Source organism: Saccharomyces mikatae (genome assembly GCF_947241705.1).
Source record: "Saccharomyces mikatae IFO 1815 strain IFO1815 genome assembly, chromosome: 6".
Lineage (NCBI taxonomy): Eukaryota > Fungi > Ascomycota > Saccharomycetes > Saccharomycetales > Saccharomycetaceae > Saccharomyces > Saccharomyces mikatae.
The window spans coordinates 89575-104733 of NC_079261.1; the positions used below are offsets into that span (position 1 = coordinate 89575).

At 39.5% G+C, this 15159-nt stretch overlaps 7 protein-coding genes across 7 annotated transcripts; 3 read left to right on the plus strand and 4 right to left on the minus strand.

The window, feature by feature from the left end:
* Window positions 1–261: 261 nt before the first annotated feature.
* RIM15 (protein kinase RIM15) lies at window positions 262–5544 on the minus strand (the record flags this gene model as incomplete). The annotated part of the gene is made up of 1 exon (XM_056222074.1): window positions 262–5544. One exon carries the CDS (start codon window positions 5542–5544, stop codon window positions 262–264), a length of 5283 nt encoding a protein of 1760 aa, XP_056081802.1.
* A 731-nt stretch (window positions 5545–6275) lies between these two features.
* HAC1 (transcription factor HAC1) lies at window positions 6276–7239 on the plus strand (the record flags this gene model as incomplete). Its single annotated transcript, XM_056222076.1, has 2 exons — window positions 6276–6936; window positions 7184–7239. 2 exons carry the CDS (start codon window positions 6276–6278, stop codon window positions 7237–7239), a joined length of 717 nt encoding a protein of 238 aa, XP_056081803.1.
* Window positions 7240–7883: 644 nt separating this feature from the next.
* On the plus strand, window positions 7884–9041 carry AGX1 (alanine--glyoxylate transaminase; the record flags this gene model as incomplete). The annotated part of the gene is made up of 1 exon (XM_056222077.1): window positions 7884–9041. One exon carries the CDS (start codon window positions 7884–7886, stop codon window positions 9039–9041), a length of 1158 nt encoding a protein of 385 aa, XP_056081804.1.
* A 74-nt stretch (window positions 9042–9115) lies between these two features.
* CAK1 (cyclin-dependent protein kinase-activating kinase CAK1) lies at window positions 9116–10219 on the minus strand (the record flags this gene model as incomplete). Its single annotated transcript, XM_056222078.1, has 1 exon — window positions 9116–10219. One exon carries the CDS (start codon window positions 10217–10219, stop codon window positions 9116–9118), a length of 1104 nt encoding a protein of 367 aa, XP_056081805.1.
* A 174-nt stretch (window positions 10220–10393) lies between these two features.
* On the minus strand, window positions 10394–11263 carry CAF16 (putative ATP-binding cassette family ATPase CAF16; the record flags this gene model as incomplete). Its single annotated transcript, XM_056222079.1, has 1 exon — window positions 10394–11263. One exon carries the CDS (start codon window positions 11261–11263, stop codon window positions 10394–10396), a length of 870 nt encoding a protein of 289 aa, XP_056081806.1.
* Window positions 11264–11468: 205 nt separating this feature from the next.
* On the minus strand, window positions 11469–12962 carry GYP8 (GTPase-activating protein GYP8; the record flags this gene model as incomplete). The annotated part of the gene is made up of 1 exon (XM_056222080.1): window positions 11469–12962. The coding sequence occupies one exon, from the start codon at window positions 12960–12962 to the stop codon at window positions 11469–11471; it is 1494 nt and encodes a 497-aa protein (XP_056081807.1).
* A 676-nt stretch (window positions 12963–13638) lies between these two features.
* Window positions 13639–14934, plus strand: STE2 (alpha-factor pheromone receptor STE2; the record flags this gene model as incomplete). Its single annotated transcript, XM_056222081.1, has 1 exon — window positions 13639–14934. The coding sequence occupies one exon, from the start codon at window positions 13639–13641 to the stop codon at window positions 14932–14934; it is 1296 nt and encodes a 431-aa protein (XP_056081808.1).
* Window positions 14935–15159: the final 225 nt, after the last annotated feature.

Genomic DNA, 15159 nt, shown 5'->3' on the forward strand with positions numbered 1-15159 from the left:
GAAGTCTTGAGTTTAGTTACAAAATATGAAAATATTGTTAAAAAATGTTATGAATACAGTATCACCAAACAATTAGTAATATCGAAGAATACTCTCCTTTAAAATAACTATATCAACAATATATATATATTTATATATGAATAAAAAAATACCGTAAGTTAATGAAGGTAACAAACAATCCAGAAAAGTAACTTTCAAAGTAAAAGAGCGATAACCCATCTTAATTTTAGCATTTGTTTAATATTTTCATTCACAGCTTTATCAATGCGTTTCATCAGAATCACTCAATATGGTGTGCTCTTCATCTTCTTGAGACTTTTTCAATGCATACTTAGCCACCAGTTTTTTCAGTTCGTCAAGATTCACGGGTTTCTCTAACACATCATCAAAAACTTTACTGGTTATTGCTTCTTGAAAATAGTTCGTAATGGCTACAATCGGTGTTGTTGAATTAGCACCATTTGTTTGCTTGAGCAGTTGAACAATGTCGATAGCACCTAGTTTAGGAAGCTTCAAGGCCGTCATAATCAAGTCAAAACTTACACCGCTAGTAGCCCTACTAACTAATTCATCACCAGCACCAACACTTACAACAGTGCAGCCTAGGTTTTCTAAATCTTTAGTGACTCGATATCTATGAATTGGAATAGGCTCACAAACAAGAACATCCATATGATATCCAATCTCGGAAGTACTGGAGCTCTTACGGCCACTACGCCTCCTGTTTCTCAAAGAGTTAACTCTTGATATAGCCTGCAATCTGTCACTTTCTTCAGCTGAGAGATCACTGGAGTTCGTTCTTTGTGAGAAACTCTTTGATAAAACTCTTTGCCTCGAAAAATATGAGCTTGCTGTGGTGGTATTAGCAGGTGATAATGGCGATTTAAATTTAGTCATCGTAGGTGAATCTGAACTATTTGCTGTCATCTGTTGACTATCCCCAATTATGCTTCCTTTCCTCGATAGTGTGGATGAATCAATGCTAATACTCCGCTCAGGAGAATATGATCTTGTAGAAAATGAGTCTGACCTCAAAAATGTTTTAGGAAAGGTGCTAAATGTTGAGGGTGACCCAGATATGGTAGGTTTGTGCACTTTCAATTTGCCACCGGGTGTATTGTTTGAAGCGTTACTCCCTAGAGTTGATACTGATCCATCTGAAGATGATCCCATCAATGACGCAGAAGAAGTTCTTCTATGTATTCCAGGTTGTTCAGAAAGGTGTTCACTTTTAAGTCTATTTATAGCATCTTTATTAGCTTTATCTAAGGCAGATAAGTTCCTGAAGTTGAAAGATCCAAATTCCGTTTGTGAATCATTCAACTTGCTTGATCTACGATCTCTCATATGTGGAGGTATAGCTAATGATATATTCTTTGGATTGGGTGAATTTTTAGTACTAGTTATAGTTGCACCTGTTCCGTTAGGTGTAGTATATCCCGCTTCTTGAGGCACTGATTCCAGTACGGAAGCAATACTTAGTTTGTTAACTGGAGTGTGCGCACCAAAATCGTGTACACTAATGTTTGAATTGTTTGAGCTCCTATTAGTGGTGTTACTCATTGATAGTTTACGGGATAATATATTCCTCTGATTTGATGGTAGTGAGATATTAGCCGCAGACAAATCAGAAACATCAGTGTTAATACCGTGTTTACCAAACATAATATTGGCATTATCGTTTTCGATATCGTCCCCAAAATCTTGAAGCTCTGCACCCCTAAGATCAAAATAATCTGTATCTTCTGGATTATCTATTGTGGGAACAAAAGAAGCTTCTTCGTCGTAAACATGTTCCCAGTCCACATTCTTGAAATAAGGTTGGTCTTTGATTTCTTGAATTCCATTTACGCCTAGTCTTTTAGAAGGATCCACAACCAACAATTTTTCGATCAAATCTTTTGCCTCTGGTGTTAAGAATTCTCGTTCTTCTTCCTCGTTTTTGAATTCTGGCCACTGAATAACCCCTGAAAGAATTTTCTTAAATACAGCATCAGGTGTTTCTGCATGAAATGGAGGGTACCCTAAGAGCAATTCAAAAAATATGCAACCAACCGACCACCAATCACATTGTTTACTATCTTCACCTTTCCCTTCAATAGTCTCTGGAGCCAAATAATCAGGAGTACCAAAAAATTTCTTATTCTGCTTGCTATCATCAGGATAAAACAATGCCATGTCTGAAGGTGCTGTTGAAAGAGAAGTGTTATTATTAGAGTTGAAATTTGTGTTTGTGGCCGCGATAGCATCTAAAGACAATAAGTCATGAGAAAAAGACTTGTTCTCAGTTAGCGATTTTCTCCTCATTATGTTATTAGTATTGGAATTTTGAGGGTTTACCAAAGGAGGTGTACTAGAACGGGAAATGTCAAGTAGAGAAAATGACAATTGCGACTCGCTTCTTCTTAGGGACGCTGGGAGATCAATGTTTGAATTTCCGTGTGACTTATCCTTCCCACGATAGTAAGAAGGGTAAACAATAGTGTTTGTACTGGGTGTAGGTGTCATCGAGTGAGAATTCGAAGCACTTGAATAGTCTGAGTGGTCGTATTGTTGACCTAGCGATGATTTCTTGCTTCTGTTATATGGCTTGTGGTCTGATGTGAAGCTGTCTGGAGTTGATATCTGAGAAGGATTACTATTGTTAGTATTCATAGTAAAGCTGTTTGTTGGATTATCGATGGGTAAAGTAGAACTAATACTAAGTGACGATTTATGTGGAATGAACTTGTGACGGCGAATTAAACCAGCTCTTGATAAACCGAAATCTGTTAATTTTACATGACCTGCATTATCAATTAATAAATTTTCAGGTTTTAGATCATGATGAATGATCCCATTTTGATGCATGTCGTTTACACCGACGACGATTTCCGTTAGATATTGCTTGGCCCACTGATCAGGTAGATACCCCATCATCTTAATTAAAGTGGCCAAGTCTCCACCGGGCAAATATTCCATTACTAAGAACAGGTTATCTTTATTTTGGAAACTAGCAAATAGTCTTGCAACATATGGCTTGTCACTTTGAACCATCATGATGGCTCTTTCAGATTTGACATTTGTTACTTGATTTTTTGCAATCATATCCGATTTTCTCAGCACCTTTATTGCAAAATAATCTCCTGTGAGTTTTTTACGTGCTAGATAAACACTACCATAGGCACCTTTACTTATCGGTTTCAAGATATCATAATCCTTTATACTAGGTGTCGGTGATTTAACGGTTTGATTTGTAGCCAATAGAAGGGGTGATAATGGCATATTTGGTGAGGTTAGCATTGCATTATTGATGCTATCTGTTCTAGCATGATTGGAAGGATGTTGCTCTGGGGTCAGAAAGTCCTTGGAAAATGTGAAAGGGGAAGACATTGGTGATTTATCTTGGATCAGTTTAAAACTGTTGGTTTGTTGCATGGAATGGCTTGCTAGATTACTAAATGATGGCGAGCCACGCCTTGGCGTCAATGAAATACTCGTCATCAGTTTAGGCAGTACTGAGTTTGTAGAATTATTACTATTGGCCTTGATGCCCGTTGCATTTGTTTGATTAGATGAAATTATGGTAGTATCTGTAGAAGGTGGGGGCTGAAGGAGATCTTTATCTCTCGACAACATTTCATTAGTGCGGTTATCATTATGTATATGCGAGTATTCTATCTTTTGTCTTGGCGTTATGGATCTTGATCTCACCCCCAGTCTTGATGATGAGGAGGAGGGTCTCTCTAAGTTATTAGTCTGAGAATCAGTAGTGTCATCTGTATTATATTGTTTCATGCTACTGGTCTTGCTACCGGTATTATTGTCTCTATCAATAGATATTGTGGATTCGATACTTGGGTTCGGTATGCTGTCGGCATTTAGATACGCGTCAGAGAATAATCCGCTAGAATTGATTTTCCTTTGAGGTGTCGGTAATTTTATAACAGTGTTATTACAACTACGGGGCAAGGGTGAAGGATGCCTAATATCATTGCCATTATGTGTTCCTTCAGTGGATGTGGGGGGGAACGGAATAGGCTCCAAATGAGACTTAGAGCCTGCTTCAAAGGACGTACAATCGCTCCGTTGGACTTGCAAAGGGGTAGAGGAAGAATATATGAGATGTTCTACTTCTGGTTGTTGGGAATGAATTTGAGGCAAGGGGGAATGGAAAATTGACGAAGACCTTATGTTCATTGAGTGTGTTAAAATAGTATGTTTGTTTATTTCAATTTGTTCGCGTATCAGTTGGACCACGTAGTTGTTGACCTCATTCTTGATCTTTAAAGAATAAGTCATTGCGTTATCCAACCTCAATACCGCATCCACTTTTTTCCTTGCCAAGTCCAAAGTATCGTGGATCAAAAGAGCTAGCCCAGGGTCCTGATCATCATTAAGGAAAAATCTTGATTGCCATGAAGTGATGTTTTGAATATTGTGATTGGTCCTTGGAGAAAACTGGAAATATGAGTTTAAGCTGATCGTGTCCTTCTGGACGGGGAATTGATCCAACAAAGCATTATTGCTATTATTATTGTAATCCTGAGAGAATGTCGAAACGCCATGGTAAAGATCCGGAACCATTTCGCTGGGGTTTATATCAATGGCATCCTGACACAGATCTCTCAGAGAGTCCAAAACCTGGTTAAGAAAGTTTTCGGAACGTACCTGAATCTGGGTGCCCTTATACTCAGAATCTTTATTAAAGTTTGTCAAGATTGCCAGTTGTTCAAGAAGATTATCGTGTAATAGTTGTATAAGCGATTCTGTTCTATGCTCACAAACACAACTTTGTGAGTGGGTCTCCAACCACCAAACGGGGACAAAGTTTTCACAAACCCGGCACAGTTCCACCTTTGGTAACGGTAAATTAAACTCGTCCATTATCATTTCCAATCGTATTCTCTTCAAATACTGTACAAAGATCTTAGCGCCAAACCCGAGCGTCTTAGAAAACTCTTCTGGAAGTTGAATGTCGATGTCGTCACAATTATCGGATAACTGGATGACCATATCGTCTTGAGCGTCTTCGTTGGCATAGAAATCAGACCAATCACTTGTACGGGGTTTGACTATCCACATGGTGTGCGAGGGCAATTGTGTGTGCCCGTCCCTGATTAAAATACCACGAGCTTCCAAGGTGGTCATGGTACTATCGTCTTCATAATTCGTACCACTTTCGTGATCGACGGTCCTTATCTTAAACGTTATCGTGCAACTAGTGTCGTCGTTCATCAGCAGCATTTCCGTGGCCTTTTGAAATACGTCTTTGTCTTGATCGGATCCGAGGATAAGGTCTGCAATGTACGATGCAGAAGAGCCATTGTCATCGACGACTCCTGTGATCGTATTCCATTGTGGAGAGCCATACCGTACTTTACCGTCCAGCTCTAGCTCCAAGAGCATACACGGGTTCTTCTCTGTGGCCAGCTGCAGGTATTTTTCATAATTGGAGGAGGTCAATGAACTCTGGTTTGAATTAGATGATATGGGGGAGAGCTTGTTTATGCCAAGCCCCTCTTTCATAGCCTGAGATCCGCCTGCGGTATTATTCGTAAACATCTATTTTTCCTCCACCAGGCTTACCTATTCTAATGATTGAGGCTAGAGAAAGGAATGGGGAAAAAAAGGGAAAAACACTTGATGAGTTAGGAGTTTAGTATAAGCACCCAACAGAACCTCTACAGCACGACTTCCAGAATTGCTTAAGAGGGTTGAAGACAAAATATGTATATATACAAATATATACATATATGAAACGGTAGATAATGCAGAAGTTGAAGATGCTGCAATACGAACAACAACATCTTAACGAAGAAAATAACGACAATGAGCCAGAAAAACCTGTATAATAAAGTCAAAGCTCCTTCCTTCTTAATAAGGAAGATTTCCTCTTCCCACAAAACGAACGGGAAAAAAATAGTGCAAAAAAGGTCACGTGAAAGGAATTCCGAGACCTAGGGCTAGCAGTTTATATTGAAAGGGTAAAGACATCAAAAGATGGGGTATTAGCCGAAGAGGCTTAGTTTAAAGTAGGGCTAAAACGGTGACCTACACACGTCGTACATAGTGAGCATTTGGTTTTGGACACCTTGTTCTCTTTTGTTCTCGTTTTTCCTTTCACTATATATTGCAAGAAATTTCACTCAGACGAACAAAGCCAGAGGATAGGAATAATTAGTTAGTAACTGTGGTACTTCCCTTGTTTCTTGTTTTTTCTTATTACCCCAAGGTTTTAACTCATTGTCAAACGTAACATCCTCCTCCCCCTCCCCACGACAGCAACCGCAACTATGGAAATGACTGATTTTGAACTAACTAGCAATTCGCAATCGAACTTGGCTATCCCTACCAACTTCAAATCGACTCTGCCTCCAAGGAAAAGAGCCAAGACGAAAGAGGAAAAGGAACAGCGAAGGATCGAGCGGATTCTAAGAAACAGAAGAGCTGCTCACCAGAGCAGAGAAAAAAAGAGACTACATTTGCAGTACCTCGAGAAGAAGTGTTCTCTTCTGGAAAATTTGTTGAACAGCGTCAACCTTGAAAGATTGGCTGACCACGAGGACTTGTTGACTTGTGGCCGTGATGCTTTCGCTGCTTCTCTTGACGAGTACAGAGACTTCCACAGTTCGAGAGACTCTTCCCTGGACGCCAGGACCAGCTCGCACTCATCATCCGATACGTTTACACCATCACCTTTGAACAGCACAATAGAGCCAGCGACTTTGTCGCCTAAGAGTATGCGCAATTCTTCATCGGACCAAGAGACCTCGTGGGAGCTGCAGATGTTCAAGACGGAAAATATACCAGAATCAACCACACTGCCTGCGGTAGACAACAACAACTTGTTTGATGCAGTCGCCTCGCCGTTGGCAGACCCGCTCTGCGACGAAATAGCAGGAAATACTCTACCCTTTGATAATTCAATTGATCTTGACAATTGGCGTAATCCAGCCGTGATTACGATGACCAGGAAACTACTTTGAACGAAAACATCAGTCCCAATATCTTTGCTTTCTGCCTTCTTTTTTCTTTTTTTTTAGTCGTGGTTCTCTAATGGGGGAGGAGCCGGTTAAACTACCTTCACAGAAGCAGATTGCAAAAGAAGCGGGTAGAATTCCTTCTACACTAATAGTTTCCTGAACAAAAAGAGCCTCTTTTCCTTATTATTACGGAAGGGACGGCTTGCTTGTACTGTCCGAAGCGCAGTCAGGTTTGAATTCATTTGAATTAAACGATTTCTTCATCACTTCGTGAATAGAATCGGCATAAGGGTATTTTTTTCTTTGTTATTATCGTTATTGGTGGGTTTTTCTTTACGTATTTTTCTCTTTTGTTTACTGGCTACTGCTGTTCGATCTCCAGTTGGTGTTTACTACTACAGCCAAAGAAGAAGAGACTTTTCAAGCATGCAAACGTGACGTTGGCGCGCCCTCCTACAATCATTTGTGGTGACCGGGCAGCGACACTGAACATAGCTCTTGGACAAGACCCTTCTTTGACTGCAAAGACCTACGCTGATATGGGGATCCGTCCAATGGGCCACGTTCTTTTTTGTCTGTCTATATAACCATCTATATGAACCATAAAGAATTCTTGATATGCCCTTGGTTGGGCAGCTTTTCAACTTCGGACTTCTACTAACGCCGCCTTATTCCCCCGAGGCAACTCCGTACCAATAAATGATAACGATAACAAAGTACCGTCGAAAAAGATGTGATAGTCATACAGTCACAATTACAGTCACTGTCAGAGTCACGCCGCCTTCAGGATCACGCTCACGTTATTCGTCCTCGAGAAGTGTTCAGGAATGGTTGTCCTCCTTCAGGTTTTAAATATTTGCACTTCTTGAGCTGAGGATACAGATATAATTACTCTTCCATAGCGCAAATCCAACAAACATGACTAACTCTGTAGATACACTGCTGATTCCAGGCCCCATCATTCTAAGCGGAGCGGTCCAGAAAGCTCTGGACGTTCCCTCCTTGGGCCACACCTCTCCTGAGTTCGTCTCCATCTTTCAAAGGGTTTTGAAGAACACCAGAACGGTTTTCAAATCAGACGCTGCTTCCAAGTCTCAGCCCTTTGTGCTTGCAGGGTCCGGTACGTTGGGCTGGGACGTGTTTGCGTCGAATTTTGCTCTTTCTAAGGCCCCTAACAAGAAGGTGTTGGTGGTGTCCACGGGGACGTTTTCGGACAGATTTGCTGACTGTCTACGTAGTTACGGTGCTGAAGTAGACGTTGTGGAGCCTCTGAAGATAGGGGAGGCGGTTCCTCTAGAGCTAATCGCAGAAAAGTTGTCACAAAACAACTATGGTGCTTTGACAGTCACACACGTGGACACTTCCACGGCGGTGCTGTCCGATGTGAAGGCCATTTCGCAAGTGATTAAGCAGAAATCGCCTGAAACGTTCTTTGTGGTTGATGGTGTGTGCTCTGTTGGTTGTGAAGAGTTTGAATTCGATGAATGGGGGATGGATTTTGCCTTAACCGCCTCGCAAAAGGCCGTTGGTGCTCCAGCAGGTCTTTCCATCTTTGTGTGCAGCAGCAGGTTCATGGACTATACACTGAATGACAGTGTGAATGGCCAGGTGCATGGCTACTTCTCGTCCTTGAGAAGATGGACACCCATAATGCAGGACTACGAGGCTGGAAGAGGGGCCTATTTTGCAACGCCACCCGTGCAACTAATTAATAGTCTCGACGTGGCCTTGAAAGAGGTCCTGGAAGAGGGGTTGAGCAAGAGATGGGATTCACATCGTGAAATGAGTGACTGGTTCAAAGACAGCTTGGTCAATGACTTGAAATTGACATCTGTCGCTAAGTATCCTTCAAACATGTCTGCACACGGTTTGACTGCCGTATACGTTGCAGACCCTCCAAGTGTCATTGCGTTTTTGAAGTCCCACGGCATAGTTATTGCCGGGGGTATTCACAAAGTTATCGGGCCCAAGTATATTCGTATTGGACACATGGGTGTGACCGCTTGTGACAAAAACTTACCTTACATGAAGAACTGCTTCAACTTGATAAAACTGGCTCTTCAAAGAAAAAAATAATCACTCACGTAGTTTTTACTTATGTATACGTATGTTTATATACACATATATATGTGCATATGTGTTCTTTTTTTTTATGGCCGTTTCAGTTCTTGCAAGATCCTATGGCAGCTCCATCTTTCATTTGGAGAAAATGAAACCATCCCCAGAAAACAATCGATGAACTTTTGTTTCACCTTGACGTCTATGATTTCATTCAGTCGAGGCATGTTTCTCTCAATTGTCCTGATTTGCACATTCTTTGGCTGGTCCAGTATGTAGTTGCCGTCTCCATCTGCGCCAAACATACCAACAAATGCATCAACAGAACCGTGTTGCGCAACGGTTGTCCACTTCTGAATAGATGGTACTCCAAATTTCTCGAATATTGAGCAAATCAACCTAAAATCACTTCCATCTGAGTTCATGTCGTCGCTACCATCGTCAATCATGGCTGGAACGTGACCTATACGATCCGTTTCTTTCTGAAACCATTGAGAGACAATTATCAGCAACGACCATACGTCCACACCACCATCGTAGCATTTCACCCCAAATAGCACTTCGGGTGCTTTGTAAATTCCCGTGCTTATATCCGTTACCTTATTATCCATTGGCTCCGCCTTTGTTTGTGACTTATTTTCCATGTCATATGAGATACCGAAATCAATTATGTACAATTGTGGAGGGGTTGTCGTTTTCTTGTTTGTGAGCATGATGTTCTGCGGTTTGATGTCACGATGAATAACCTTGTTATCATGTAAAAATGCAACGCCCTCAACCAGTTGCCAAAAAAAGGACAGAGAATACTGGCTGACATCCAAGTGGTTGGTATATGTCTCAACTGGGGAAGTTGCAGCATTTTGAGCAATAGGATTTAGCAAATTGTAATATGGATTGTTTTTTTTTCTATCTTTCCTATACTGCGATTGCATAAACTCATGAAGATTCATCTCTTCAAAGGGGAACAACAACAGTAGGTCAGTCACAGTGCTTTTCGACTCCAGGAGAGGTAGAATATGCTGACTTTTGTTGCCTATTTTATGTAGTATCGATAATTCAAATTCTGAATTATGTGGCGGAATATTGTAATCTTGTGCAAGACATTTGATGGCATAGGCATTTGATCTATAAATTCTCGCGGTTCTCGTCGAGTTGATCAATTGACAGTGTGTAATCTCTATATTATCCAATTTCATTAACGTGGGTGGATTCCGTTGTTTCTCTTCTCAACATGTCTTTTTCGCTATTATGAAACCCTGGACGTTTTCATTTTTTAGGATCACAAACTACTTCTCTAACCCACTTGATCAGATCACATTTACCACTAAGATACAAAGTTCATAAAAAGTTCAGTGGTTATATATACTTATCTATATACCTATCTCTTTATCAGGAATTTGGTTATCACGTTTCAACCATTCTAGTGCCAATGGATGTAAGCTGTTCACTTTACTAATAACGACCTTATTGCTATCGTCATCAAAAGCAACTTGACCATTAACTTTGGCGTTGACAATTTCGGAAAACTCCACGTCTTTTGAATAATCCAGCTTATTTATGATCATACCTGATTTCATATGGTATACCTGGTTGGGCCATTTGGCTAACCCGTCAAAAATATGTGTAGCGTAAACCACTGAACATCTTCTGGTTTCGGTCTCCCACTTTAAAAACTCTAGAAGTCTTGCTCTCGCGATAACATCGAGGTCCACCGTGACCTCATCAAGTAGTAAAACCCTCCATGGTTTCAAAAGCCCCATGGCTAATTGCACTCTTCTCTTCTGCCCGTCACTTAATCTGTGCATTCTCCAACGCACATCGATATCTAGAATCCTAACTAATCTTTCTCCTCTTTCTCTAAAATGATCGAACCCGATACTTTCTAATAGTTCTAAAACGCCGATATCCCTGTTAATGATACTCATGTGGCACCATTCCGTACCTAGATAAGTGGTTGTTTGGTAGTTCGTAGAATCTTCAACACTCTCGTCATCATCCACTTGATTCATAGACAAGGGACTAAACGGGTCAAGACCATTAACCATAATTTTCCCATCTAGACAAAGGTGCTTACCACTCAGTAATTTCAAAAGGGTAGATTTACCGGCACCATTGGCACCTACAACTAAAGATCTTGTATTCCATGGGATTTCTAGATTGATGTCAATTACTGCCGGACAAGAGCTCTCTTTAAACTTGTACGTTAGGTTGCGTACTTCAATAGCGAACTGGGAAACCATCTTGGTGGAGATCTAATAATTTAATCTGTCCCAGTAAAGAATTGACTATCTACGCCTAAAGTTTATTCTTCAAGTTTTTCGTTTTTCATTATTTATGTCATCTTCAAAGGAATTCCCGCAGGGAATTTTCACAAAAATTCATGATAAAAATACCATATTAGTCTGTATCTTTTCTATGCTATACATATAGATAGTACGTTATATGTTATCTAGTTGGGTGTCCAAGTTTCAAAATATCCCTAATGGGGTCCATCCATATGTGATTTATCAGGCGCATATTTATGTTCATATGCGATAAGTCTTTCAATTTCGTGGAAACCATGTAGCGTAGGCTGAGCAGTAAACTTAGAGATCTTGTGGTCCGTAAATGATATAAGATAGCTACTATACCGATTAGTAATGAAACTCTACTCCACTTATTATATTTGGAGGGTAAAAAATGACCAAGTCGTTGAACTAGTGCCTTTGCTTTGGATTTAGTTGGAACACCATGATATTTTTCTTTTTTATAACGCTCGTTCATCTTTGTTTGTTCGTTCAGATAAAATATGATGGTAGCCACTTTGAAGCTTCCCGGTTTGCCACATGCTGTATTGAGTAATGTGCTATATTTGTTTAGACGCACCCTTTTTAAAACCTTCTTGCTAGCAGTAGCCGAATCGTGCCTAGTTATTTGCAGGACTTCTTCCCAAAGCGACTCATCACATAGTTTTTGCTGTAACACTGTTTGTATAACACCATGGCGTAAGTCAAAATCATTCTCGAAAACATCAGAATTCGCTTCTATTTGTTTCATGATTTCTGGAGCATTTTGTAACAGCAAATTCTTGTATATGATTAAAGGTAAATGCATAGATTGCAAGGATATTGTCATATCAAAAATCTGAAAAAGGATTTTATGGAGGTTGGTGTCACCGCTTTTGATTGGTTTCAAATTATGTGCGAATATTGTCAGTACGGATCCAATAGCGAAGAGAGGTTCATTTTCATCAAAGTTAAATACACTATAGAATTCCGGACTAGACTCCTTTATCAATGCAGAGATAACCCTCAGTTGTTCAAATGAAAAATCTAGCGAGTTCATCATAAAATCTCTCAAGTATAATAGTGTAAAGGCTTCAACGCAATAAGTGAGCTTTTCCATATCAATTTTGTCTCGTAACAAGTCATTTTCCGGCACCAGCCCCTTCTCTTCCACTACATCCCAACTAAAACACATAATGAAAACACATACAATATCATGGTAACCTTGGTAGTAATTTAACATCGGGTATTTTCTCAATATTCGATTAATTAGTTCCACCAGTAGCCTTTTCAACTGCGATTTCAAGTTCTGGTCGACAATTCCCCCGAAAGACCTTTCTGCATCCAGTATCACCTGGTACTCATCCTTATGCTTATCCACTCGTGGCATATACTCTATAGTATTATCAATATGGACTTGCGACTTCAACAACTCATACCAGCAATCCTTTCTGAGTGTGTTATTCACAAAACCCAGAGGACCCAGTCCCATACTCCTCAAAGTGTTGACATCCTTCTTCTGCAACAACTTCGATATCTTTTTTTCTTTTTGTTCTTCTGCCTTTTCACTATTTGAACAAGTAGGCGATAGCTGATACGAATCAAAACCTTCTCTTGTTACAGCGTCTTTATCGTGACTATCGTGCACAATATTAAATAAATACCGTAAGGTCATTGTACTTTGCTAGGTATTATTGTACTTTATTACATCTATTACATTATCTCTTTTTCTCTTTCTCTACCCTTCTTGTTGTAGATAATGTCCCCTTCCCAGAGAGAAAAAAGTTAAAAATTAAGCTACGAAACCTCAAGACAGCTTTTAGCACCAAAAAGCCAAAATAAAGAAGTTCGAAGGAGATTAGGTATGGTCTAGCTCGATTCCTAAGTGCTTGTCAACATTTAATATGGCACACATTGTAGTGTTCGAATAAGTGTTTAATTCAAATAAATTCGTAGATTTATGTACCGAAGTGTCTCATGTGTACGACGGCCTTATACAAACAAGAAGAGCCATGCAGCTTTACAATGAAACAACTCTACCCACTGAGAATCCAGAGACTTTTGATAATGTCTGCTTCAAATCTGTACCTGGCGATTCGCTGGTTGGAGTTTTTTCAACCATGTAAATTTCCTAATTGGGTAAGTACATGATGAAACACTTATAAAAAAAATAAGCTTTCTTACATGGTCTCGAGGGTTTTTCCAGCTATAGAAATACTATTTAAAGGACTATTTCAAGCTCCTCATCTGACTCTGAAAGGATATGATTTCTCGTTCACTTATTTCAACTATTATTCTAATCCAGTTTAATAATGTATCATTAGTTAAAAAGTGTACTTAAGGAGCAAAAGATGTCTGGTTCAATTCCTTCATTAAGCGACCTGTTTTATGATTCAGCATATAATCCGGGTCAAAGTATTATTGACTACACTTCTATATACGGTAATGGGACTACCATCACGTTTGATGAGTTACAAGGCCTGGTAAACAGTACTGTTACTCAAGCCATTATGTTTGGTGTCAGGTGTGGTGCGGCTGCTCTAACCCTGATTGTCATGTGGATGATATCAAAAAGTAGGAAAACACCGATCTTTATTATTAACCAAGTTTCCTTACTTTTGATCATTCTACACTCTGCACTCTATTTCAAATATTTACTGTCGAACTATTCTTCGGTGACTTATGCCTTAACTGGATTTCCTCAGTTCATCAGTAGAAGTGACGTTCATGTTTATGGTGCTACGAATATTATTCAAGTGCTGCTCGTGGCTTCTATTGAGACTTCGCTAGTGTTTCAGATCAAAGTTATTTTCACGGGTGATAATTTTAGAAGGATAGGTTTGATGTTGACATCGATATCTTTCATTCTAGGTATTACTACAGTAGTCATGTATTTTGTGAGCGCTGTTAAGGGTATGATTGTGACTTATAAAGATGTTAGTGCCACCCAAGATAAATATTTCAATGCATCTACAATTTTACTCGCATCTTCTATAAACTTCATGTCATTTGTCCTGGTGGTTAAATTGATTCTTGCCATTAGATCAAGAAGATTCCTTGGTCTCAAGCAGTTTGATAGTTTTCATATTTTGCTTATTATGTCATGTCAATCTTTGTTAGCCCCATCAGTGATATTTATCTTAGCATACAGTTTAAAACCAGGCCAGGGTACCGATGTATTAACTACTGTTGCCACATTATTAGCTGTTTTGTCTTTGCCTTTATCATCAATGTGGGCCACAGCAGCTAATAACGCATCTAAAACAAACACCATCATTTCAGATTTCACAACGTCGACAGATAGATTCTATCCAGGTGCGCCTTCCAGTTTCAAAACTGACAGTATCAACAATGATGCCAAAAGCAGTCTTAGAAGTAGATTGTATGACTTATATCCTAGAAGGAAAGAAGCAATATCAGATAAGCATTCAGAAAGAACTTTTGTTCATGAGACTGTGAACGACATAGAGAAGAATCAGTTCTATCAGTTGTCCACACCTACAAGTTCAAAAAACACAAAGGTAGGACCACTTGCTGATACAAGTTATAAAGAAATGGAAAGTGAACGTGTAGACGTATACACTCCCGATACAGCTGCTGATGAAGAAGCGAAAAGGTTTTGGACTGAAGTTAATGATAATTTATGATCCAAGTTGCGCTTTTGGAAATGCCATTTCGTAACCGCTAGCATAAAATAACTCTCATAATATGTCGCTTGCTAGATATACTCTTTTCTTTATGAAATCCTTGGTTTTTCTCTTTTTTGATAATATTTAAACTCCTTTACATAATAAACACTCCATGAATGGTCACAGGAATTCAAGGATTTATTTACCATAATTTTCTACTATATCAAGTAATAAATACAATAG